At 54.0% G+C, this 26843-nt stretch overlaps 1 protein-coding gene across 2 annotated transcripts in view; it reads left to right on the forward strand.

Moving 5' to 3' along the window:
* NOC2L (NOC2 like nucleolar associated transcriptional repressor) overlaps positions 1-26843 on the forward strand; it is a 54894-nt gene that overhangs the window by 23176 nt on the left and 4875 nt on the right. For both annotated transcript variants that reach the window (XM_054394979.1, XM_054394980.1), the window contains exons 13-17: positions 5693-5806; positions 5954-6055; positions 12633-12776; positions 20061-20174; positions 25175-25310. In XM_054394979.1, coding sequence (XP_054250954.1) covers positions 5693-5806; positions 5954-6055; positions 12633-12776; positions 20061-20174; positions 25175-25310 — 610 coding nt within the window. The remainder of the gene's footprint in view (positions 1-5692; positions 5807-5953; positions 6056-12632; positions 12777-20060; positions 20175-25174; positions 25311-26843) is intronic.

Below are 26843 nucleotides of genomic sequence, written 5' to 3' on the forward strand. Positions count from 1 at the left end.
TGCTAAGAGACCCTCCAGCTTTCCCACACATCAGATGCCTGACATCTCTCCACAGAGGTCTTTCTAGCTTTGCTGCTGTGAGTGGTGCAGCAGCCAAATTTCCCTCAAGGAGGCAGAGTGAGGAATGCAGGAGGCCCAGGAGGTCAGCATGAGGCTGGACACTGAGGAGGAGGGAGGGAGGGAGGGAGGCAGGCTTCTATAACAAATGACCTGAGTCAGCTGGGTTCATTGCTAATCAAATTCTGTTGAAGCAAAGGCTTTTGTGGTTTTGTGTTGTTATAAACGTCCTCTGCAAACCACATCCTCTGAGCCTGTGGAAAGCAGCAGTGTTTATAAATCTCCTGCTCTCCCACCTCCTCTGCTGCTCCCTGCCCTGTGTGGCTTTGCCACTCATCTCCTTCCTTCCTCCTCTTCATGCATATTTGAAACTCTGCCAACCAGATGCAGTGATGGAGGCATCTCCACTCTGGGGTGCTGGAGCTTGGGGTGAGGATGGTTTATTTGTAGAGTTAAAGCCTTTTTTCTTTCTTTTTTTTTTTTTTCTGTTTTGTTTTAGTCACTTGGGGCCTTATCCCCTCCCCAATCTGACTCAAACACCTCAGCTCTAATCTGCCAGGCCCCAGCCAGACGTTGCCACACTGCTCACTGAGCTTCCTCCCAGCCCCTGCCCACATCCGACCCTGCTGGGTGTTTGTGAGGCACTCTCCTTGCCTGGGCTTGTCCAGGTGTTGGTGAGAAGGGAGGGAAGGGGGCAGGGTGGATGCCTGCATCTGTGTTCCCTCTCTACTCTTAGTAATTGTTTTGCTTTACTTCTGTAACCCAAGGTGACATAATGGTAAACTCCCAAATCTTCCCTTCAGCCTTTCCCTTCTTCCTGCCTATCTCCTGTGAAGGATCCCTCAAATAATCTGTGGAGTTCCCAAGAGCGTTCAGGGCTATTCCTTTTGGACTTCCATCTCTTCCCAACTCCCTCTTCCTCTCTGCTACAGAGCTTTGCATGGCCTCAGAGTGTAGATTCTTGTAAGAAGTGACTCTGGAACTCTGTGTTTTGGTCCTCCCTCTCCATCAAGGAAACCCAACCCTTGGTACCTTCTGCTTTCAGGAGAGGCAGATTGAATGTGTTTGCCATTCCCACAGGCACAGGAATTCCCCAAGCCCCTGCCAACAGAAATGAGAGCAGGCTGCTTGATGCATCTTGACAAGGGCTGATGCTCCCCAGCGTGGGCATCCAGTGCTGTCTCCTCTCTGACTCTGCTCTCCAGGATGGAGCAAAAAGAGAAGCAGGTTGCTAAAATGACATCTTAGAGAGGAGGAGGTGGGTTGGGAGGGTGTGTAAAGCAGGCAGGCTTCTGGGTTTGTATTGTTACTCCCCTTGAAGGGCCTGTGAGATCCCAGGGTTGGATGTGATATGTTGTTTTGTTGTTTTTTTGTTTTTTTTTTTTTTCCCAACACTTCAGTTCCTCTGTGGCAGGTCACTGGTTTCTGCAGCAGGAAAATTGGTGGCTCATCTGCTGGAAGGCAGGTGTGGATAAACCAGGTGGAAATCTCCCCAGAGGCAGACTTCTCCTGCCAGTTTAAACTGGCTTCCTCTGCAGAGGGATGGGAGAGGAGGTTAACCCTGACATGTTTAAGGAGGCAAGAGTTTTTCACTGTGACACTTAAATGGCTTGAGTCTTGTTCAGGGAAAGGCCCCCAGGGGCTTGGAGTGCAAGGTGTGGGAGTGGGCTGTGGCTTGTGGTGGAGGGAATCAGCTGATGTGGAGATTGCAGCTGGAGAATTGATAATGCTGGACACAGTCAGATGTTGGAGCACAGAGCTGCAGTTAGTTACCTGCAAGATGTGGGCTCTTTGCCTCCCTCACATGGAGAGGAAAGACTGAGGCTTTAGACCAGGCTGAGCCCCTGCACCAGCTGAAGATGTGCCTTTCCTGGTGCTCATTCTCCTCCTTCCACTGCTATATTGCAGCTCTTAAATTCTGCATCACAGCCCTGCAGGTACCAGGAGTTGTTTGAGGGAGATCATGCCTGACCAATCTAATAGACCTCTAGCATGAGCTGATTGGCTCCATGGATGAGGGGAGAGCAGTGGATGTCATTTATCTTCTCTCTATCAAGGCTTTGGCTACTATCTCCCATAACTTCCTCCCAGACAAGCTGATGGATTGCACAGCAGATAAGGAGGCTCTGATGGGTATTGACAACTGGCTAAATCACGACTGCCTGAGGGGCTCTCAGCACTGCCACAGCTTGCCCAGGAAAGTTGTGGAGTCTCCATCCTTGGAGATCCTCAGAAACAACCTGGATGTTGTCCTGAGCAGCTGGCTGTAGGTGGCCTTGCTTGATCAGGGTGGGTTGGACAGCCCCCAGCCCTTCCATGGGTGAAGACTAACTGAGAGACTTGGAGCTGTTCAGTCTGGAGAAGAGAAGGCTCTGAGGAGACCTTCTTGTGGCCTACCAGGATCTGAAGGGGGCTACAAGAAAGCTGGGGAGGGACTTTTGAGGGTGTCAGGGAGTGACAGGACTGGGGGGATGGAGCAGAGCTAGAAACTAGTAGATTCAGATTAGATGTTAGGAAGAAATTCTTCCCCATGAGGGTGGTGAGAGACTGGCAGAGGTTGCCCAGGGAGGTGGTGGAAGCCTCATGCCTGGAGGTTTTTGCAGCCAGGCTGGATGTGGCTGTGAGCAACCTGCTGTAGTGTGAGGTGTCCCTGCCCATGGCAGGGGGGTTGGAACTGGCTGATGCTTGAGGTCCCTTCCAACCCTAACAATTCTCTGATTCTATGCAAATGACCTCCAGAGCTCTCTTTCAACTTCATTCTGTGGATAGAGAGGTTTAAAGACAGACTTCTCAGTGGCACTGTGCAGAGAATGAAATGGAAGAAATCCCACGTAAGGACTGAAAAAAACCCAAACCAAAACAAAGACCCCAACAATTTTATGTGGTGTGTCTAGACCAGGGTGTCTGGATAAGTCTTGGAGTGTCTTGTCCTTGGAGATGCTCAAAATCAGTCTGGATGTGGCCCTGAGCACTCTGTTCTAGCTGATCCTGCTAGATGACTTCCAAAAGTCCCTTCCAACCATAACTGTTCTGGGAGGGCTTCCAGCCAACTGCTGCAGAAACTTGGGCAGCTCCTCTCAACTTGGCAGTAATCAGCCTCTGCCTGAGCAGCTCAGCGGGGCTCCCCCAGCCCTTCCCTGGGGGAAGTGGGAGGAGGAGGAGGGGCAGAGCTGCAGGAAAGCTGCAGGCAGCCCCAGCCGAGTGCTGCATCCCTGCTGTGAGCTGGCCTGGGGCTGCCAGCTTTGGGGTGATCAAAGGCAGAGCCAGGAGGCTTTTGCTAGAGCCTGCGAGAAGGAAATGGGGGTGGATGGAGTGGCACAGTGGGAGAGCTGTGGGTGCAGAGCTGGTTCTCTGTTTTGCACTCTGGTGCTGTAAGCTGTATCTGAGCAGACTTCTCACCAGCCATGTGGAAACAGTCTGTGAGCTGGAAACTGCTAAAAAATCCCTCTCCTTCCTGCTTGTGGTGCCCTGTCCTTTCCTCTGTCTGCTAGTGGTTATCACTTAGCCAAATTGTTGGCTTTGGATGTTTTTCTGGCCCTCTACTCCCTTATTATCACTTTTCCACCCTGCCACAGGATTCCTAGACATCAGTCATCCTCTCCCTCAGCCTGGCTGTAGGGTGATCCATTCCGTGGAGTCTTGAGATGGGAACCACATTTCCCCCTGTGCTTCCTGCACATTCTTGCAGTGAGAGGGTGGGAGGGAACAGCTTTAAGCTTGAGGAGGGCACGATTAAGTCTGGGGATTGGGAAGGAATTCTGTACAGTGAGGGGGGAGAGACACTGGAACAGGTTGTGCCCGGGAAGGTCATGGATGTCCCCTCCCTGGAGGTGTTCAAGGCCAGGCTGGGTGGCAGGGGGTTTGGAACTGGAAGATCTTCAAGGTCCCTTCCAACCCAAACCATTCTGTGAATCCTGATTGGGTCCTTAGCACCTCCTGGGAGAGTTTCAGAACCTCTGGTTGCATTTCCATGCAGGGGTAGTGACATGTTAGGATCCCCCCAGCTGCTGGTGCCTTTCACTTCGATGTGTCTGACCTCAGGGATCAATACTCCTGTTTTGGCCAAAGAAATAACTGTGCATAACGAGCTTTATAGCATTGATTCCCTGGGCTCTGGGGCTCTTTGTTTTCACAAGCCACCAAGCTTGTCCCTCCCTCCCAAATAACCTGGGTTGACAAATAAAATGTAAAAAAATCAATAGCAGTCTCCATGCTTTTCTGGCCTGAGGGCATCCATCTGACCTGAACACCCTCCTTTCCCTCCTCACCTCACTCTCTAGCAATCCCCCTGCTGCATCCACACCTTGCTGGGCTGCTTGGGGGTCTGATGGTGAATGTGGAGCTGCTGCATAAAGGGAATAGAAATGATTTCCTGCTCAGGAGTGTGATTTAAAAGTGCTGGGGACAGGGAAAGGAGCTCTAGGTTGCTTTTGAGGTGCTCAGTAGTGTGGGTGGGCAGGATATGCTCCTCAGTGGCTGGCATCAGATATGCAAATAAATTTTAAATGAGATCCCAGTGCTAGTGAGCATCTCCCTTGATTGCCACCTGTTGGGGATCTCTGGGAATCTGCCCTGGATCAAGCAGTTTTTCTACTTCACCATCTTTCTCCTGAGGCCTGCCCTTGCCAGGCTGGGAAAGGACATAATGGTGTTGCTGCTCATTTGAGAAACCCTGTGCCATGGGCAGGGACACCTCCCACCAGCCCAGGCTGCTCAAGGCCTCATCCAGCCTGGCCTTGAACACCTCCAGGGAGGGGGCAGCCACAGCCTCCCTGGGCACAACCTGTTCCTGTGTCTCCCCACCCTCATTGCAAAGAATTTCTTTCTAATCTCCAGTCTCAATCTCCCCTCTTCCAGCTCAGATCCATTCTCCCCTGTCCTATCACTTCAAGCCCTTGTAAAAGGTCCCTCCCCAGCTTTTTGTAGGTCCTTTCAGGTACTGGAAGGCTGCTCTGAGGTTTCTCTGGAGCCTTCTCCAGGCTGAACAGCCCCAACTCCCTCAGCCTGTCCCCACAGGGGAGGTTCTCCTGCCCTCTGATCATCTTGGCCTCCTCTGCACCTGCTCCAGCAGTTCCATGTCCTCTTTATGCTGATCTTTCTTACTATTAGAAGCACAGGTCTGAGGAACAAGCTTCCAGTTTCTTGTGCTGTTGCTTGTGTTGGATTCCTTTTACCTCATCCTTCTGTGGTACCTTTCCCACTCAGGTCTTTAAAGCTTCAAGCATTGGTTGTGTTTGCTCCCTAACTGTCCCTGTTCAAAAAAAGGTTGGATGTGGCACTTGGAGCCATGGTTTAGTTGTCAGGAGGTGTTAGGTAATAGGTTGGACTTGGTGATCTCTGAGGTCTTCTCCAGCCTGGTTGTTTCTGTGGTTCTGTGTTTAGGAAAGCTGTGGGACAGTGATCAGAACAAGCAAGCAGGAATCAAGATTTGTGGATTGTCTTCTCAGCAGTGCCATCAACTGCATGATCCCAGTCTTCAGGACATGGTTTAATGGCCATGGTGGTGTTAGGTTGATGGTTGGACTCAATGCCCTTAGAGGCCTTTTCCAGCTGAAACAATTATCTGAGTTGTGTTTTGTGCTGTGATCATCTCTGCACTCAGCTGTTTGGGTTGGTTTTTCTTTTTCTGTTGCAGGTTTTCCAGCAGGTGGATTTCAACAAGAGGCCAGGACGGATCAGTGCTAAGCCTATCAACTTTGCAGTCATCTTGAAGCTGTCCAATGCCAACTTGCAGGAGAAGGCCTTCAGAGTAAGTGGAACCCCAGCAGCCATCAGTGCTCAGCTTCTCTAGGAACAGCAGAGTTGCCCTTGCACTGTAAGACTCTGCAGACTCTTTTCCCGGTCTGGGCACTGTAAGGTTTGGTTCCTGTCTGATACCTTTGCTTCCTCTGCTCAGGATGGACTCATTGAGCAGCTTTATGACCTGCTGCTTGAGTATCTCCATTGCCAAGCCTACAGCATTGGGTTCCCAGAGTTGGTTCTCCCCACTGTCATTCAGGTAAGGTGTAAAATGCTTCTTGGGCATGCCATGAAGGTGCACGCAGGGGGATAAAGGCATTTAAAGATGGCTCTAAATGTGAGGGGAGAGCAATTTACCTTCTGATTATAGGTTGTGTTTTGAGGAATTCATGGAGAGGGACATCTAATGAGGAGGTTGAAGGTAGGAGAGAGTGTGGCTGTGTGTGTGTGGGGAGAGTGTGGCTGTGTGTGTGGGGAGAGTGTGGCTGTGTGTGTGGGGAGAGTGTGGCTGTGTGTGTGGGGAGAGTGTGGCTGTGTGTGTGGGGAGAGTGTGGCTGTGTGTGTGGGGAGAGTGTGGCTGTGTGTGTGGGGGGGAGAGTGTGGCCGTGTGTGTGGGGGGGGAGAGTGTGGCCGTGTGTGTGGGGGGGAGAGTGTGGCCGTGTGTGTGGGGGAGAGTGGCTGTGTGTGGGGGAGAGTGTGGCTGTGTGTGTGGGGGAGAGTGTGGCTGTGTGTGTGGGGGGGGGGAGAGTGTGGCTGTGTGTGTGTGGGGGGGGAGAGTGTGGCTGTGTGTGTGGGGGGAGAGTGTGGCTGTGTGTGTGGGGGGGGGGAGAGTGTGGCGGGGGGGGGGGGGAGAGTGTGGCGTGGTGGGGGGGGGTGGAGCGTGTGCGTGGGCGGTGGGGGAGGGTGGCGTGGGGTGGGGGGGAGGCTGGTGTGTGGGGGGAGCGTGGCCGGGGGGGGGGGGGGGGGGGGGGGGGGGGGGGGGGGGGGGGGGGGGGGGGGGGGGGGGGGGGGGGGGGGGGGGGGGGGGGGGGGGGGGGGGGGGGGGGGGGGGGGGGGGGGGGGGGTGGGGGGGGGGGGGGGGGGGGGGGGGGGGGGGGGGGGGGGGGGGGGGGGGGGGGGGGGGGGGGGGGGGGGGGGGGGGGGGGGGGGGGGGGGGGGGGGGGGGGGGGGGGGGGGGTGGGGGGGGGGGGGGGGGGGGGGGGGGGGGGGGGGGGGGGGGGGGGGGGGGGGGGGGGGGGGGGGGGGGGGGGGGGGGGGGTGGGGGGGGGGGGGGGGGGGGTGGGGGGGGGGGGGGGGGGGGGGTGGGGGGGGGGGGGGGGGGGGGGGGGGGGGGGGGGGGTGGGGGGGGGGGGGGGGGGGGGGGGGGGGGGGGGGGGGGGGGGGGGGGGGGGGGTGGGGGGGGGGGGGGGGGGGGGGGGGGGGGGGGGGGGGGGGGGGGGCGTGGGTGGGGGGGGGGGGAGAGCGTGGCCGTGGGGGGGGGGGGAGAGCGTGGCCGTGGGGGGGGGGGGGGTGGGGGGGGGGAGAGCGTGGCCGTGTGTGTGGGGGGAGGGGGAGAGTGTGGCCGGGGGGGAGCGTGGCTGTGGCAGGGGGTGGGAGGAGAGCGTGTGTGTTGGGGGGGTGGGGAGAGCGTGGCCGTGTGGGGTGAGAGTGTGGCTGTGGGAAGAGTGTGGCTGTGTTCCACTCTCTGGAGAGCCAAAGTGGAGCAGAGGGCTGCTGACTGCTGTAGAGATGTGATTCTAACCGGTGGATGCAGATGAGTTCTTGGCAACCCAAAGCTGTCTGGGTGCTGTGTTGTGTCAGGGCAGGATCTGTGCTCTCAGCCCCACCTTTCCCTTGCCTCAGGACCTCCCCCATGTGCTCTCCACAAGATGGCAATCCTCCCTCCCTTCACCATGTCTCCATCAGCTGGGGCTCTTGCTCCCCAGCTCCCTCCACACAAACCAGTACAATTCTTCTCTCCATCTCTCCTCCTTGCTGCACCCAACAGCAGAGCTACAAAGAGGTCTCCTTTGCTTTTCCCTTGGCATTCCATGGTGCAGAGTGTTCTTCTCAGCCACTTTGTTGTCCACAACCAAACTGCCTAAGAGTGCTGTGCTCTGGGTGGTCTTCTGCAGAATCCCAGAATGCCAGGTTGGAAGGGACCCCAAGGATCCTCTGCTCCAACCTTTCTACCTAGATAGCACTGAGCTGGCCCAGCACCCTGGCAAGCTGAGTCTTAAAGCCGTCCAGTGTAGGGGAATCCACTGCTTCTCTTGGGAGATGATTTCAGTATCTCACTGTTCTTATGGGGAAAATTCTTCTGGAGTCCAATCTGAATCTCCCCAGGAGCAACTTGTCCCCATCACTCCTCCTCTTCTCCATGGGACTCTTTGTGAAAAAAAATGGTCTCCATTGTCCTGGTACCCACCCTTTGTGGTCCATGGTCACAAAGCCTGCCCTAAGCCTTCTCAAGGCTGAATAAATCCTTGCTAGCTGAGTGGAACTTCCTGGCTTCCTGCTTGTAGCCTTTGTTCCTTGTCCTGTCACTGGGCGCCTTCACCTGCCCCTCAGATATTTATAGACATGAATAAGATCCTTTCTTAGCCTTCTCTTCTCCAGGCTGAACAGCCCCAGGTCTCTCAGGCTTTGTTCAAAGCAGGGATGTTCCTCTTCATCATCCTCATAGCCTCCCTCGGACTCTCTCCAGCAGATCCCTGCCTCTCTTGAACTGGGGAGCCCAAAACTGGACACAGTACTGCAGGTGTGGTCTCCCCAGGGCAGAGTAGAGGGGGAGGAGACCCTCCCTAGACCTGCTGGCCACACTTTGCTCACTGCACTCCAGGATACATGATCCTCTGCTTTGCTTTGGGCTCTGCCCTGAGCCCCCTGTGCCTGCACACCTCCTTGGTGTGATGTGGGAGCAGTGTCTGGGTTAGGACCCAGGCTGCTCGGGAGGCAAAACCTCCTCGTCTCTGCTGTGTGTAACAGGCTGGCATCTGCCAGGCTCATGGCTCTTGGCTGTGTCCCTGCAGCCTGGCACAGGCTATTGGCTGGCTGGCAGCAGGCTGCTTTGGCTAATGTGAGCTGACAGGCACTCTGTGTGCTAGGAGAGCAGCTCCTGCTCGCTCTGCCTTCGCCTGCTTCTCGCTTATCGGCAGCAAACAAAGCCCTGTGCTCTCAGCCAGCAGCTGTTGGGAGCAGTGGAGCTGTCAGAGCTGATGTTCTAGCTGGAATGAGAAAGGGCTGACGGCCCTCTGGCACCAGGAGCCCTGTGGCTTCCACACACACCCTGGGACCAGCCCTTTTGCTTCCCTGCAGAGATCGAATGCTATCGGATTCCTCTTTGGCTGCCGCTAACCACAGCCTCGTGGCGTCTGCTGGGCTGGGGATGCTGAGGTTAGCTTCCCAAAAATCTCAGAGCCTTCGGGAAAGTGTGGGGAGAGGTGGGGGAGGGGGGGAGGCTTTTCTGCTGGAAGGGTTCCAGTTAACTGTAAAAATCCATCTGTCCTGATTCTTCCTCCTGGATGAGCTGACGCTTCTCTTCGTGCTGTGGCGCAGGGGCTGCGTTCCAGCTGGCCAGGGTTGTGTCCCTCCTCTTCTGGTCATGGGGCTTGGGGAAAGCTAGGCTGAGCTGCCTTCAAACTCAACTTGAAAACCTCCTTGCCTGGAAGGCAGGAAATGTCCCAGCAGATGAAAGGAAAGGAGAGCAAACAGGGGTAGGAGACAGTTCAGAGGCTTCCGTTTTGCCCAGCTGCAGGGACAGCCCCGTGGTGGTCACCTCCTCCAGAAAGCAGAGCCTGTGAGGATGATGAAGGGACTTCCACATCTCTCCTGTGAAGAAAGGCTGAGAGCCCTGGGGCTGTTTAATCTGGAGAAGAGAGGGTTGAGAGGGGGTGTGATAATGTCTGTAAATACCTGAAGGGTGGGGGGCAGGATGAAGGTGCCAGGCTCTTTTTGATGGTGCCCAGTGATAGGGCAAGGAACAATTGGTACAAGCTGGAACCCAGGAGGTTCCACCTCAACATGAGGAGGAACTTCTTTGCTGTGAGGGTGCTGGAGGTCTGGGGCAGGCTGCCCAGAGAGGTTGTGGAGTCTCCTCCTCTGAACACTTAGCAAACCCATCTGTATGTGTTGCTGTGTGATGTGCCCTAGGTGATCCTGTTTGGCAGGGGGGGGTTGGACTGGATGATCTTTAGAGGTGCCTTCCAACCCCTGATATTTTGTGATCCTACAATTCAGTGTTTGGAAAAAACCTGCCTGTTCCCTGCTTTACAGCCATGGCAGGCAGCACAGAGCTTAGAGCTGGGCAAGCATCAGCAAGGGGTAGGTCCTGCTGGATGGAAGCAGAAGATGGCATGATCCAGGCATGACTTGCAGCTAGACAGAAGGGCAGGAAGTGCTGGCTTACCTTGCCAGCAGCCACTCCTACTGCTGCTCACTCTGCCCTGAGCTGAATATTCCCTCTGCTTTTTTGTGAGAGAGGGGAGTTGGGCTTGATTTTGGGTTCCCTGCCATGCACCCCCAGCTGCCTCAGGTCATTTACAGTTCCCTGTGTCATTTACAGTAAGAGGAGCTGGGGTTTTGCTGTGGTGTCTGCTGGGATAAACCCTTGGTGTTTAAGGCTGGCAGCTGGACAGAATGAATCCCACTAATCACAGAGCTGCTTAGCTAGGAAGTGATGTGAGATGTTAATGACATGGAGGCACACACACACCCACATGTATGTCCTGGTGGCTTTTATTCTGGGAAGATGAGGTGGTTGAGTTTAGCAGATTGGGGGGAAAAAAAGCATCCAGAGAGTCCCTTTCTCTCTCTGTCTCTCTCTTTTCTATCATCTTTACCTTCTTGGTTTGTGTTCCCTGCCTCTTAACACAGGGCTGAGATATCATTACATTTTGTTAATATCTGTGGCAGATAGTGTTGGGACTGTGAGGGATTGCAGGGGTAAGAGAGAGAGGAGGAAGGGGAAGGAGAAACAGAGGGGAAAAAGAGCAGAGCAAGCTGCGGAGATAGAGGCTGAGATTTTTTTGCAGGATTTCTGGTGACACTTCTGGAAGGGAAGAAAAATGATAATGTATGTGGCAGGGGATGAAATGGATCTGGGGCTGCAGCTGTGGGGATCAAGTGAGATAAATGGGATGACAAATGCATCTCTCAGTGGAGATAAATATGCAGCACCTCTAAAAAATAAATATTTTAGCAAGGCGGGGTGGGGGGGAGGGAGAGCAGGACAGACTTGAGCCAGCAGAAGAATAGTTTTGCTGATGGTTTCTTTGTACTTGTTTGATGGGCTGTGTGGTCTGGGGGAAAGGAGGAAGGTGTCCATTTGAAATCCCATTTTTTTCTGGCCTGGATGTGTGATGGAGATAAAGGGAGAAGAGAAGCCTCTGCTGCTGGGTAATGGGAGACATCCTCCACGTGCATGGCAGACAGCAGATCCTGCAGCAGTGTGTTCAGAGATTGCACTGGGTTGGAAGGGACCCTCAAAGGTCATCTTGTCCAACCTCCCTGCACTCAGCAGGGACACCTCTAGCTAGATCAGGCTGCCCAGGGCCTTATCAAGGCTGATCTTGAATGTCTTCAGGGAAGGGGCCTCAACTACAGCCACAGACAACCTGTTCCAGTATTTCCCCACCTTTAATGTGAAGAACTTCTTGATGTCTAACCCCTCACTCCCAGTCCACAGACACTTCCATCCCAGTTCCAAACTCTTCCTTCAATCCCAGCCACCAGTCTTCTCCACAGCCTCTTGTATCTGGTATTCCCGTTCCAGTATGGACTGGTGTTGTACAAACCCTCAGACCTTTCCCCATTCCAATCCTGCTTTCCCTTTGCATTTGGCATCCACAGGTTTCCACTGTTATTCCTGCTCTCCATGCACCTGATCCACAATCCCTCTTGCTCTTTGGCTGAGCAAGAGGCACTGACCTGGTAACCACAATGGCAGCCAGGAGCTGAGACCCAAGCTGAGCAAAAACCTTTTCCTGCTGGCAGCTCAAACTCCACTGGTAGATATTTCATAGAATCATAGAATTGTTAGGGTTGGAAGGGACCTCAAGGTTCATCCAGTTCCAACCCCCCTGCCATGGGCAGAGACACCTCACACTACAGCAGGTTGCTCACAGCCACATCCAGCCTGGCTGCAAAATCCTCCAGGGATGAGGCTTCCACCACCTCCCTGGGCAACCTGTGCCAGTGTCTCACCACCCTCATGGGCAAGAATTTCTTCCTCACATCCAATCTGAATTTCCCCTTTTCTAGTTTTGCTCCATCTCCCCCAGTCCTATCCCTCCCTGACACCCTCAAAAGTCCTTCCCCAGCTTTCTTGTAGCCCCCTTCAGATCCTGGAAGGCCACAAGAAGGTCTCCTGGGAGCCTTCTCTTCTCCAGACTGAACAGCCCCAACTCTCTCAGTCTGTACTCATAGCAGAGCAGCTCCAGCCCTCTGCTCATCCTTGTGGCCCTTCTCTGGACACCTTCCAGCACCTCCAGATCCTTCCTGTAATAGAGGCTCCAGAACTGGACACAGTGCTCCAGGTGGGGTCTCACCAGAGTAGAGGGGCAGAATCACCTCCACTTTCCAGGTGTAGAAGGGTGCAAAGAGCTGGTTTGGAGCAGAGCTCCTGTGCTGGATTGTTTATAAACATCTGGCCTCTCACTGCAACTCTTTGCATCTTGGCAGACCTCCAGGGCTGAGTGTGGTGAGACCTGACTGGAGAGGACACTTTGTGCTGTCACTGGGGGGTGGGAAATGGATTGGTTTGGTTTGGGTTGGGTTTTTTTGTTTTTAGCTGATGGGATCTGATTATGGAAACTATGACATTGCTTTCATTCTTCCTCTCCTTTTCCTTCTCCCAGCTGAAATCTTTCCTGAAGGATTGCAAGATTGCCAACTACTCCAAGCCCATCCGACAGCTCCTGGAGAAGCTGCAGGAAAATTCTGCCTACATCTGCAGCAGGCGTCAGAGAGCTGCTTTTGGTGTGGCCAGCAGGGAGGCTGTGGTGAGGCTGCTGCTTCCACTGGGCTTCCTGGGGAAAAAACAGTCAGGCTCTGGCTGCTGGGCTTGAGCTGGTGGCAGAGGGAAGAAGGGACATGGAGCTCATGGAAAGGGGAACGTGTGGGATGGGGCAGATGTTCACAAACAACTGAGCTCGGTGGGGCTCTGATGCTGGAGCTGGCAGGGCCCTGCAGCCAAGAGCCTCATGGAAAACACAGGCCATAAATTAGAGCCTTGTAGTATTTATAGCACATAGACATGCACTGAAGTGCTGTGCTTTGCTGGGACATCTCCTTGACTGAGAAGCTCCTTGGTTTTCATCATCCTATTCCTGATATGGAGGTGCCAGTTCATGCCTAAAGTCCTAGGAGGGGTTTCTGATGGTGAAGGGACTTGGAACACCTGAGGAGGAAAGGCTGAGAGCCCTGGGGCTGGTTAGCCTGGAGGAGAGAAGCCTGAGAGGGGATCTGATCAATGTTTATAAACATCTGAAGGGTGGGTGTCAGGGGAAAGGGGCCAGGCTCTTTTCACTGGTGTCCTGTGATAGGGGCACAAGGGGCAGTGGACACAAAGTGGAGCCCAGAAAGTTCCACCTCAACCTGAGGGAAGACTTCTTTGCTGTGAGGGTGACAGAGGCCTGGAGCAGGCTGCCCAGTAAAGAAGTTTTTCCTCATGTTGCAGTGGAACCTGTTAATGCAGCTTGCTCTGTGTGTCCTTTGGCTTGGACATTTTATCTTTGCTTTTTCTCCAGCACAGAAACCTTTGCAAGCCTGATTGCAGGGTGTGCATGCCCCTGGGGGTGAGAGGAGGTCATGGGTCTGGCTCTTCACTGCCTGGCAAGAGAGAGGTGGAAATATTTCTGTCTGTGAGACAATTGGTGGCTCAGAGTGGGCTCTCTGGCCACAGGGTATCACTGAAGAGCAGAGTGCTGCAGCACTGCAAGCTCCACCTGTGGGCATGGAGCTGGGCATGGAGCAGAAGTTGCAGGGCAGACTGATTTGTCTTCAGACACTCAGGGGAAAGGCATTGCAGGAAATTTATCCTTTGAAATCCTCACTTATCAATCAAGAATTTGGCAGGGAGCTTGGACTGGATGATCTCTAGAGGCCCCTTCCAACCCCTAGCATTCTCTGATTCTCTGCTCAATGCCAGGCTGCAGCAGAGCTATTCAGGGATTAAGGGGGTTGGTGGGACTGGCTTTGAAGTGACTTAAGGAGCCTTTTGGTTCTGTAAATACCATTTGGGTTGCACTGTTTGGCTCCAGGAGCTGCTCTTCCTGTCTGCAGCACAGTGCTTGGGGTTTTGTTGCTCTCTTTTTCTCTATTTTTGGGGTTGTGTGGGGTTTTTTTGTTGTGTTTTTTTTTCTTTGCTGTGACCACCCACCCTCTCTGCAGAGGCAGAGATTTCAGCCTCAGGGGCTCTCCATGAAGCAGATGGGCTGGGGAAGGTTGTTGGCTAAATAAAAGAGGGTTTCCAGCAACCCTGCCATGGCTGCTTTTCCCAGCAGCTCTGCCTGCTGTCCTTTGTGTAAGGACAAAATGAGTATTTGAACCTCTTGCTGCCTGTGTGGCTCTCTCCCAGTTGACACTGGGGCACCTGCTGTCCCAGGGACATCTGGGGGGGCAGCTGAGCAGCATGGATCAGGCTGGGCTGGCTCTGGAGGGACAGCAACAGGCAGCTTGCTTTGAGAGAGGGAGGTTGGGTAAAGGAAGGGGGGCAGCAGTGTGCCAAGGCTGTTGGGAGAGAGCTTTTGTGCCAGTTAAGGGATGGAGCAGCAGGGTGGATTGCCTGGGGAATCTGCATGCTTCATAGAGCCATGGAATGGCTTGGGTTGGAAGGAAACCTTCCAAGATCATCCAGTCCCAACCCCATTGCCACAGGCAGGGACACCTCCCACCAGCCCAGGTTGCTCAAGGCCTCATCCAGCCTGGCCTTGAACACCTCCAGGGAGGTGGCATCCAGCCTCTTCCAGTGTCTCACCACCCTCACTAATCCTAATTCTTCCTAATCTCCAGCCTAAATCTGCCCTCCTCAAGCTCCAATCTATTTCCTCTCACCCTGGCACTCCAAGCCCTTGTCAAAAGTCCCTCCCCAGCTCTCCTGTAGCCCCCTTCAGGTGCTGAAGGCTGCTGTAAGGTCTCCCTAGAGCTTTCTCTTCTCCAGGCTGAACAACCCCAGCTCTCTCTCAGCCTGCCCCTATAGGTTCTCCAACCCTCTTGGTCATCTTCATGGCCTCCTCTGGACCTCCAGCAGTTCTTGCACTGTGGGAGAAGAGAGCTCTTCCCTCCCATGGGTGATATCAGTGCTCTTGAGAGCAGAGGAGTAGCCCCCTCAGTGCTTCTGTGGGGTGGAAGAGCCTGAGGGGCTTCATCTTTGGCATGCAGGATTTGTGCCAGGGTGGTCCCTGTGTTTGTTTTCCCTCTGTCCCTTTGCAAACAGATGGTGCAAATTCCACCCCCCCCCCCCAAAAAAAGGGGCCAAAGCTCCCACAGGGATTGGGCTTCCCAGAACCATTTGGAGTGTCCCTCAAAAATCTGGGTTGAGTTTGCTAGGCTGTCTCCCAAGATCTGTGGGGCATTGGCATTCCTAGCATCAAACACTGCCAGAAAAGAGAGAAAGAGAGGAGGGTGAGAGAGCTGATGGAAGGGGGTTGGGGGGAGAGTTCAATTTGCCTGAGCCCCTTGCCAGCAAGAGCAATTGGAAGCAAATGCTCTCTGGTTTTCACACCCTGGCATTTGAGGCTGCTCCTCTGTAGGGAGCAGAACCTAAATTCTGACCTAAATCCTCCCTGCAGCTCTCTTGGTGGGGGGGAGTTAAAGAGCAGTGGATGTGCTTTAGGAAGGTGAAGGTGACCTGAGGGGTGAGAGAGCAGTGGATGTGCTTTAGGGAGGTGAAGGTGACCTGAGGGGTGAGAGAGCAGTGGATGTGCTTTAGGAGGTGAAGGTGACCTGAGGGGTTAGAGAGCAGTGGATGTGCTTTAGGGAGGTGAAGGTGACCTGAGGGGTTAGAGAGCAGTGGATGTGCTTTAGGGAGGTGAAGGTGAAGGTGACCTGAGGGGTTAGAGAGCAGTGGATGTGCTTTAGGGAGGTGAAGGTGACCTGAGGGGTTAGAGAGCAGTGGATGTGCTTTAGGAAGGTGAAGGTGACCTGAGGGGTTAGAGAGCAGTGGATGTGCTTTAGGGAGGTGAAGGTGACCTGAGGGGTGAGAGAGCAGTGGATGTGCTTTAGGGAGGTGAAGGTGACCTGAGGGGTTAGAGAGCAGTGGATGTGCTTTAGGAAGGTGAAGGTGACCTGAGGGGTGAGAGAGCAGTGGATGTGCTTTAGGGAGGTGAAGGTGACCTGAGGGGTGAGAGAGCAGTGGATGTGCTTTAGGAAGGTGAAGGTGAAGGTGACCTGAGGGGTTAGAGAGCAGTGGATGTGCTTTAGGGAGGTGAAGGTGACCTGAGGGGTTAGAGAGCAGTGGATGTGCTTTAGGGAGGTGAAGGTGAAGGTGACCTGAGGGGTTAGAGAGCAGTGGATGTGCTTTAGGGAGGTGAAGGTGAAGGTGACCTGAGGGGTTAGAGAGCAGTGGATGTGCTTTAGGGAGGTGAAGGTGAAGGTGACCTGAGGGGTTAGAGAGCAGTGGATGTGCTTTAGGGAAGGTGAAGGTGACCTGAGGGGTTAGAGAGCAGTGGATGTGCTTTAGGGAGGTGAAGGTGAAGGTGACCTGAGGGGTGAGAGAGCAGTGGATGTGCTTTAGGAAGGTGAAGGTGAAGGTGACCTGAGGGGTGAGAGAGCAGTGGATGTGCTTTAGGAAGGTGAAGGTGACCTGAGGGGTGAGAGAGCAGTGGATGTGCTTTAGGAAGGTGAAGGTGAAGGTGACCTGAGGGGTGAGAGAGCAGTGGATGTGCTTTAGGAAGGTGAAGGTGAAGGTGACCTGAGGGGTGAGAGAGCAGTGGATGTGCTTTAGGAAGGTGAAGGTGAAGGTGACCTGAGGGGTGAGAGAGCAGTGGATGTGCTTTAGGGAGGTGAAGGTGAAGGTGACCTGAGGGGTGAGAGAGCAGTGGATGTGCTTTAGGGAGGTGAAGGTGAAGGTGACCTGAGGGGTTAGAGAGCAGTGGATGTGCTTTAGGAAGGTGAAGGTGAAGGTGACCTGAGGGGTGAGAGAGCAGTGGATGTGCTTTAGGGAGGTGAAGGTGACCTGAGGGGTTAGAGAGCAGTGGATGTGCTTTAGGGAGGTGAAGGTGAAGGTGACCTGAGGGGTGAGAGAGCAGTGGATGTGCTTTAGGGAGGTGAAGGTGACCTGAGGGGTTAGAGAGCAGTGGATGTGCTTTAGGAAGGTGAAGGTGAAGGTGACCTGAGGGGTTAGAGAGCAGTGGATGTGCTTTAGGAAGGTGAAGGTGAAGGTGACCTGAGGGGTTAGAGAGCAGTGGATGTGCTTTAGGAAGGTGAAGGTGACCTGAGGGGTTAGAGAGCAGTGGATGTGCTTTAGGTGAAGGTGAAGGTGACCTGAGGGGTTAGAGAGCAGTGGATGTGCTTTAGGGAGGTGAAGGTGACCTGAGGGGTGAGAGAGCAGTGGATGTGCTTTAGGGAGGTGAAGGTGAAGGTGACCTGAGGGGTTAGAGAGCAGTGGATGTGCTTTAGGGAGGTGAAGGTGACCTGAGGGGTGAGAGAGCAGTGGATGTGCTTTAGGGAGGTGAAGGTGAAGGTGACCTGAGGGGTGAGAGAGCAGTGGATGTGCTTTAGGAGGTGAAGGTGACCTGAGGGGTGAGAGCAGTGGATGTGCTTTAGGGAGGTGAAGGTGACCTGAGGGGTTAGAGAGCAGTGGATGTGCTTTAGGGAGGTGAAGGTGAAGGTGACCTGAGGGGTGAGAGAGCAGTGGATGTGCTTTAGGGAGGTGAAGGTGAAGGTGACCTGAGGGGTTAGAGAGCAGTGGATGTGCTTTAGGGAGGTGAAGGTGAAGGTGACCTGAGGGGTTAGAGAGCAGTGGATGTGCTTTAGGGAGGTGAAGGTGAAGGTGACCTGAGGGGTGAGAGAGCAGTGGATGTGCTTTAGGGAGGTGAAGGTGACCTGAGGGGTGAGAGAGCAGTGGATGTGCTTTAGGAGGTGAAGGTGAAGTGACCTGAGGGGTTAGAGAGCAGTGGATGTGCTTTAGGAGGTGAAGGTGAAGGTGACCTGAGGGGTTAGAGAGCAGTGGATGTGCTTTAGGGAGGTGAAGGTGAAGGTGACCTGAGGGGTGAGAGAGCAGTGGATGTGCTTTAGGGAGGTGAAGGTGAAGGTGACCTGAGGGGTTAGAGAGCAGTGGATGTGCTTTAGGAGGTGAGGTGAAGGTGACCTGAGGGGTTAGAGAGCAGTGGATGTGCTTTAGGAGGTGAAGGTGAAGGTGACCTGAGGGGTGAGAGAGCAGTGGATGTGCTTTAGGGAGGTGAAGGTGACCTGAGGGGTGAGAGAGCAGTGGATGTGCTTTAGGGAGGTGAAGGTGACTGAGGGTAGAGAGCAGTGATGTGCTTAGGGAGTGAAGGTGACCTGAGGGTTAGAGAGCAGTGGATGTGCTTTAGGAGTGAGGTGAAGGTGACCTGAGGGGTGAGAGAGCAGTGGATGTGCTTTAGGAGGTGAAGGTGAAGGTGACCTGAGGGGTTAGAGAGCAGTGGATGTGCTTTAGGGAGGTGAAGGTGACCTGAGGGGTAGAGAGCAGTGGATGTGCTTTAGGGAGGTGAAGGTGACCTGAGGGGTGAGAGAGCAGTGGATGTGCTTTAGGGAGGTGAAGGTGACTGAGGTGAGAGCTGAGGCTTAGGAGGTGGTGACTGAGGTAGAGCAGTGGATGTGCTTTAGGAGGTGAAGGTGACCTGAGGGGTTAGAGAGCAGTGGATGTGCTTTAGGGAGGTGAAGGTGAAGGTGACCTGAGGGGTTAGAGAGCAGTGGATGTGCTTTAGGGAGGTGAAGGTGAAGGTGACCTGAGGGGTTAGAGAGCAGTGGATGTGCTTTAGGGAGGTGAAGGTGAAGGTGACCTGAGGGGTGAGAGAGCAGTGGATGTGCTTTAGGGAGGTGAAGGTGACCTGAGGGGTGAGAGAGCAGTGGATGTGCTTTAGGGAGGTGAAGGTGACCTGAGGGGTGAGAGAGCAGTGGATGTGCTTTAGGAAGGTGAAGGTGAAGGTGACCTGAGGGGTGAGAGAGCAGTGGATGTGCTTTAGGAAGGTGAAGGTGACCTGAGGGGTTAGAGAGCAGTGGATGTGCTTTAGGAAGGTGAAGGTGAAGGTGACCTGAGGGGTTAGAGAGCAGTGGATGTGCTTTAGGAGGTGAGGTGAAGGTGACCTGAGGGGTTAGAGAGCAGTGGATGTGCTTTAGGAGGTGAAGGTGAAGGTGACCTGAGGGGTTAGAGAGCAGTGGATGTGCTTTAGGAAGGTGAAGGTGACCTGAGGGGTTAGAGAGCAGTGGATGTGCTTTAGGGAGGTGAAGGTGACCTGAGGGGTTAGAGAGCAGTGGATGTGCTTTAGGGAGTTGAAGGTGACCTGAGGGGTGAGAGAGCAGTGGATGTGCTTTAGGGAGGTGAAGGTGAAGGTGACCTGAGGGGTGAGAGAGCAGTGGATGTGCTTTAGGGAGTTGAAGGTGACCTGAGGGGTTAGAGAGCAGTGGATGTGCTTTAGGAAGGTGAAGGTGACCTGAGGGGTTAGAGAGCAGTGGATGTGCTTTAGGAAGGTGAAGGTGAAGGTGACCTGAGGGGTGAGAGAGCAGTGGATGTGCTTTAGGAAGGTGAAGGTGACCTGAGGGGTGAGAGAGCAGTGGATGTGCTTTAGGAGGTGAAGGTGACCTGAGGGGTGAGAGAGCAGTGGATGTGCTTTAGGAAGGTGAAGGTGACCTGAGGGGTTAGAGAGCAGTGGATGTGCTTTAGGAGGTGAAGGTGAAGGTGACCTGAGGGGTTAGAGAGCAGTGGATGTGCTTTAGGAAGGTGAAGGTGACCTGAGGGGTTAGAGAGCAGTGGATGTGCTTTAGGGAGGTGAAGGTGACCTGAGGGGTTAGAGAGCAGTGGATGTGCTTTAGGGAGGTGAAGGTGACCTGAGGGGTGAGAGAGCAGTGGATGTGCTTTAGGGAGGTGAAGGTGAAGGTGACCTGAGGGGTTAGGTTCTGTAATTTTCAAGCAAAAGCACTGCCTGGTTGTCAGTGGTTGCCAAAACACTGCATGTCAAGTCATGGTTGCCAATTTGTTAGCCAAAAAGGTGGTTTGGGAAAGGGTGCTGAGCACTGCTCTTGACTCCTTGTGCTTGCCACTGTTTTGAAGGCCTTTCATGACTCTGGATCTCCTCTCTTCACAGGAGCAGTGGGAGAAGCAGGTCAGAGAGGAGGGGACACCTCTGACCAAGTATTACTCTCAGTGGAGGAAGCTAAGAGAGAAGGAGATACAACTGGAAATCAGTGGCAAAGAAAGGGTAAGAATGAAATGCCAAACTGAGTGGGCATGGTTTGTGCCAAAGGAAGGCTCTTTGCCCATTCCCTTCAGGATGCAGAAGATGGAATGGGAGCCTGCTGAAGGAAAGCTGCCTTGGTGCTAAGGCAGTGAAAGTGGAGAGGAGCCAGGGAGCCCCAGACAGATATAATTGGTGCCCCCAGCATATGGTGGGGAGCAATTAATCAATGGGGCATGAGGATGTCCCTGAGACAAGTCCCAGAGTGTGGTAGAAGACCTTGGAGATCCTAGGAATGTAATGTTTCATATAGCAGCTTTGGGATAAGGGCAAGAGGCTGAAATTCCCTGGGGCAGCCATGCAGGGGGAGCAAAAAGCAAACTTGTGTGTGCTGTGCAAGGGCAGCAGGAGAATGTGGCCTCTGCAGAAAGGAAACTGGGAGAGAGGGAGTTAAGAAGCAGCATGAAGTGAGAGCTGTGAGTGGGGCCCAACCTGGCCCTGCTGGTGTGAGCTGACACCTTCCAGGTACTGAAGCAGGACAGGGGGAGAGGAGATCAACCCTTAGAGAAGAGAAGCTCCCATCTCATGGAGCCACAGAATGGTTTGGGTTGGAAGGGACCTTCAGGATCACTCAGTTCCAACCCCCTGCCATGGGCAGGGACACCTTCCCCCAGCCCAGGTTGCTCAAGGCCTCATCCAGCCTGGCCTTGAACACCTCCAGGGAGGAGGTATCCACAACCTCCCTGAGCAACCTGTTCCAGTGTCTCCCCACCCTCACTCTGAAGAATTTCTTCCTCATCTCCAGTCTCAATCTGCCCTGCTCAAGCTTCAATCCATTCCTTCTCATCCTCTCTCTCCCAGCCCTTGTAAAAAGTCCCTGCCCAGCTCTCCTGTAGCCCCCTTCAGGCACTGCCAACTCATGTCAGGGGCAAAAGGGGCAACTGGAGCCCCTTAGGGTGGGCAGCTGAGATGGAGAGCTGCCCTTTAAGGGGGCTTGCTTTGGGTAGCAAGGCACAAGAGGGTGACTCCTGAAAGCAGAGGAGGTCTGAAGGGCAGTGGCAGGCCCTTGTTTGCTCTTGGAGAAAGTGGGCTGAGCAGCTCAGCTGCAGGGAGAGGCAGACTTTGCAGCCAGCTCTCCAAAAGGCCTGTGGCTGCCTGGCCTCTGCTTGGTGAATGGGGCTCTTGTGTCTCTCAGTGGGGACTGTGAGCTTAATGATGCAGCATTGTGAGCCCCAGCAGGAGAGTGAACACCATGAGGCCCATTAGAGCTGGGAAAATCCATGTCCCATTAGCAGCCATTGGGGGGAAAAAAGTAATAACAGAGGGGAAAAAAAAACCAACCAAAACCCAGCCTCAGCCTGGCTTTCAGCTGCAGCCTGCCTTATATAACCACACTGACCCTGGCTGCCCACTCTCTTTGGGTTTTGATGGGATGTAGACTCATGGTAACCCTCTTCTAGCTGGGGGTTGAAAAACTGGCCCCCAAGTCTGCCTCATTCCTGCCCCTGTGATGGACTCAGGCTGAAACCCTGAGCTATGGCTCAGCACAAGCCTCATTCCTGCCCCTGTGCTGGACTCAGGCTGAGCCCTGAGCTATGGCTCAGCACAAGCCTCATTCCTGCCCCTGTGTGCTGGACACAGGCTGAACCCTGAGCTATGGCTCAGCACAAGCCTCATTCCTGCCCCTGTGCTGGACTCAGGCTGAACCCTGAGCTATGGCTCAGCACAAGCCTCATTCCTGCCCCTGGATGGACTCAGGCTGAGCCCTGAGCTATGGCTCAGCACAAGCCTCATTCCTGCCCCTGGATGGACTCAGGCTGAGCCCTGAGCTATGGCTCAGCACAAGCCTCATTCCTTTGCTTTGTCATCCCTCCCCACCAAGAGCCTCCACACCTTTTATTTTGAGGTGCCCACCTCAAAGGTGGAGTCTCAGAAAGCTGAAGGAGGCACAGCTCAGCAGGATTCAGCACCAGGTGCTGAGGTTGAGTTCAACCAGTCCTGATGGCAGCCAAAGCTGTGGGCTGCCTTTGGGAACTTTTCCTGAGCAGTGTGAAAATGCAGAGGAGCCCAAACCAGCAGCCTCTGACCCCTGCTGCATGTGCCCTGGAGCCATTTCTCCAGGTGTTGACATCAGTCTCTACACTGGAACAGGTTGCCCAGGGAGGTTGTGGCTGCCCCTTCCCTGGAGGTGTTCAAGGCAAGGATGGATGAGGTTGGTTTGGGTTGAGACCTTCAAGATCATCTAGTTGCAAGCCCTCATCTTCTGCCAGCCCAGGTTGCTCAGGGCCTCATCCAGCCTGGCCTGGAACACCTCCAGGGAGGGCACATCCACAGCCTCCCTGGAGCAACCTGTTCCACTGTCTCCCTACCCTCACTGTAGAGAATTTCTTCCTCATCTCCAGTCTCACTCTCCCCTCCTCAAGCTTGGTAGATTTTTAGCTGCTGACAGATTTTAACTTCTGAGAGCTTTGTAGTTTATTTCTGGAGCCCTCCATCGAGTCAGATGCCAGAACAAATGAGAGGAATGAATCAGGAGCCTGTCCTCCCTTGTCCACCAGATCTGGTAGGAGCTATGGAAAAATCTTTTCACCCTAGCAGCTCCCTTGCCCACCGTGGAGCTTGCTGGAGCACAACCACCCTAGGGAAGAGGAGGGTCACAGATGTCACCAGGTCAGCTGAGGGCAGCCATGTGGCCTTGACTCTGGATTGCTGCTCCTGTTGCAGTTTGCTTCCCAAGGCCCTGCTCTAGCAAGGGGGGGTTGGCCTGGATGATCTCCAGAGGTCCTTCTAACCCTCCCCAGGCAGGGTTCTGTGACTCAGTGACTGCTGATGGAAAGCCACTGGTGTGCTGCTCTCTCCACCTGTCCTCCCAGCACAGAGGCAGCCCAGCAGGTCTCTGGAGGGGGTGGTGGAAGGAAGAGGCATCTCCTAATGTCAAAGAGCAGCTGGGAAGATGATTTAAAATTAGGACCCTGCAAATGGTGGTTGATGATTTGCTCCCCTCTGGCCAAGCTGCTGACTTTTCCATCCTGGTGCTGCAGGTTATTGCTTGTAAGTGCTCAGCTCCCAGAATCAATATTGCCCAGCTGGGGACCATAACCATGAAACAGGCTGGGAGAAATTGCTGGAATTGGCTGCAGGAGCAAATGCAGGGCTCCTGTTGTCTCTTTCTCACCCCCATCCCTCTTCTCTCTGTCTGCTGAGAGCTGCCTTTTCCACCCAGGCTCTGCTTTGCTCTTTTCCCTCTGGGGGGAAGCTCAGGGGAGAGTTGGAGTGGATGTGGTCCAAGAGGAGCCTGCAGAGGGGTGGTCTGAGGGGTGGGAGAGAACAAATGAGTTATTACTGGCAGGGTGAATGTTTCCAAGCAAGCTAATGTGTGCTAATGCCTGAGTGCTTCCCAGGAGGGGTGCAGCCAGGCACGGGCAGCTGATGTTCAGGGAGCACTTGGGATTTCATTTGCATTCTGATTATCTTTGCCCTGCTGGCCTGAGCCCTTGCAAGTAAATCCTCCCCCTAATCCCCCTCAGGAGAGGTGTAAAGAGCAGTGAGGTGGTGTCAATTGCAAGTACTTAATGGCATTGATACAGGCTGGCTGCAGCAGCCAGGCTCTTGGCCCCTTGATCTCTGTGAGGGCCAGGGGAAGCTGGGGTGTGGACAGACCTTCAGCACCTTGCCATTTAACTGTGCTGAACCACAGAAACACAGAATGGTGGAGCTGGAAGGACCTCTGGAGACCATCCAGTCCCAGTCCCCTGCTAAAGCAGGATCACCCAGAGCAGGTTGCACAAGAATGTATCCAGGTGGGTTTGGAATCCCTCCAGAGAAGGAGACTCCAGAACCTCTCTGGGCAGCCTGCTCCAGGGCTCCAGCACCTTCACAGTGAAGTTCTTCCTTAAGTTCAAGTGAAACCTCCTGAGTTTGTGCCCAGTGCCTCTCATCCTGTAGCTGGGCACCACTGGAAAGAGCCCAGCCCCATCCTCATGCCCTCCACCCCTTAGCTATTTATATGCATTGAGAAGATTCACAGAATGGGTTGGGTTGGAAGGGACCTTAAAGATCATCTCCTTCCCCCTGGCACTGGCAGGGACACTTTCCACTAGACCAGGTTGTTCAAGATCCCCTCTCAGTCTGCATTTCTCCAGGTCCCTCAGGTCTCTCAGCTCTGCAGCCACAAAGGCAATTCCTTTGCTGTAGTTATCACAGCCTCTGGAAAATGCTGCTTCAGAGCTGACCAGCACAGCCTGGCTGAGTGGATTCTACTCCACTCTGGTGAGACCCCACCTGGAGCACTGTGTCCAGTTCTGGAGGTGCTGGAAGGTGTCCAGGGAAGGGCCATGAGGATCAGCAGAGGGCTGGAGCTCCTTTGCTCTGAGGACAGACTGAGAGAGTTGGGGCTGTTCAGTCTGGAGAAGAGAAGGCTCCCAGGAGACCTTCTTGTGGCCTTCCAGGATCTGAAGGGGGTTTCAAGAAAGCTGGGGAGGGACTTTTGAGGGTGTCAGGGAGGGATAGGACTGGGAGAGATGGAGCAAAACTAGAAATGAGTAGATTCAGATTGGATGTGAGGAAGAAATTCTTCCCCATGAGGGTGGTGAGAGACTGGCACAGGTTGCCCAGGGAGGTGGTGGAAGCCTCATCCCTGGAGGTTTTTGCAGCCAGGCTGGATGTGGCTGTGAGCAACCTGCTGTAGTGTGAGGTGTCCCTGCCCATGGCAGGGGGGTTGGGACTGGCTGAGCCTTGAGGTCCCTTCCAACCCTGACTGTTGATGATTGTGCTTGGCCACCAAGCTCTCAGAACCTGAAGGCTCATTAGCAGAAGTCATTTATTAGGGGAAGGCCAACAGGGCAGTGGTGCTTGGCATGGGTCACTCACCTCTGTCACTGCCTCACAAATCCTCCTGCTGCTGCCCAGGCCCAACTCTTCTTGGCAGCGTGGCTTATAGCCACATGCCTGGGTTTAAGCTCAGCATTTTAGGTTGAAAAGTACAAATTAAGGTTGTGCTGACTGTTGGGTTTGGGTTTTTCCAGCTTGAAGACCTGAACTTCCCAGAAATAAAGCGCAAGAAGCAGGATGAAAGGAAACAGGAAGATAAGAAGGAATTCAAGGACCTCTTTGAGCTGGACACTGACTCTGAGGAGGAGAATGTTGGATTCCCTATAAAAGGTAAGGGGCTTGGAGCTGGAGATCCTTTCTCCTTGTGCAGAACTCTGGGTGATGGGGGTCAGCACAGCCCTGGGTGCATGCTGGCCACGTTTGGGTCTGATGAGCTGGAGGGAAGGAGCACAGGCAGTGTGCTCCTGCAGCCCTCAAGGCCAGTGGCAGCCTGGGCTGCATCAAAGCAGCCTGGCCAGCAGGTCAGGAGAGGTGATTCTGTCACTTCACTCTGGTGAGAGCTCACCTGGGGTACTGCATCCAGCTCTGGAGCCCTCAACACAGGAAGGACATGGACCTGATGGAGCAGGGTCAGGGGAGGGCCACTCAAAGCCCCATCCATGGCCTTGAGCACTTCCACAGCAGGCATCCACAGCTTCTCTGGGCAGCCTCTTCCAGTGTCTCTCTCCCTCCACCCTCACAGTCAAGAATTTCTTCCTAATAGCTGATCTAAATCTACACCATTTCAGTTTGCAACCATTGCCCTTCATCCTATCCCTGCATTCCCTCATCAAAAGTCCCTCTCCCTCTTTCCCGCAGGCTCCCTCTTGTCACATCTGGACAAGAGGGACAAGGCTGGATGAGGCACTTAGTGCCATGAGTGGAGAGGGCTGGGTGAGAGGTTGGACTTGGATGATCTTGGAGGTCTCTTCCAACCTGGTTGATTCTATGGTTCTATGACCTCTCCCTGAAGCCTTCTCTCCACCAAGCTGAAGAACCTCAACTCTTTCTCATTGCAAACAATAACTGTCACAGGGAGTGGCCACCAGGACAAGGCTCTCTGTTGGCAGAACCTTTCTCCTCTCTTCCTGCACTCCTGATTTCTTTCTTTCCTGGTGACTGACATTGCAAATCCTCTTGAGAAGCCAGGAAAGTTTGTAGAGCCTCTGGAGAACGTGGAGTGATGTCAGTCTCTGGCTGTGGCCACGAGAGGGCCACAGTTAATTGTGGAACCTGCCTGAGAAGTTCCCCACATGTAGTTGGAAGGAAAACTTGTTGACATTTGAGATGTTTGGGGTGTCAGAGGCTTTCTGGCTGCAGAATGTCCTTGTTAGGAGATTGAAGCTGTGGGTAAAGCCCTGGGCCCTTGTGCAAGGATAAATCAGGAGACTTGGCACAGAACCAAGGAGCATTGTCCCCTCACAGCCATCTGGGACACAGGAGGAAGAAATGGTTGGAAAACTGTTTGGTAGCTTGAGGTTGAAGTCAGAGGATTTGTGTAGGTGACCTGGCAAAGAATGGGAAGAGAGCAATAGGGAGCACAGAGACTGTGGAGTCTTCTCTAGAGACCTTCAGAACCTGCCTGTGGCCTGCCCTAAAAGTGCTCCTGCTTTGACAGGAGGGTTGGACAGGATGATCTTCAGAGATCCCTTCCAATCCCCAACTATTCAATGATTCTGTGAAATGGAGGCCAAACAACCTTTGCTCAAGAGATTTGTGGGCCCTCAAATTTTTAGGTGACCCACCCGAGAGAGAGAGAGAGAGAGAGAGGGATCAGTGTTGACATCAAAGGATTTGTTGAGACAGAGCCTTGAGATCTGAGCT

Source organism: Indicator indicator, chromosome 32 (assembly GCF_027791375.1).
Source record: "Indicator indicator isolate 239-I01 chromosome 32, UM_Iind_1.1, whole genome shotgun sequence".
Taxonomy (NCBI): Eukaryota; Metazoa; Chordata; class Aves; order Piciformes; family Indicatoridae; genus Indicator; species Indicator indicator.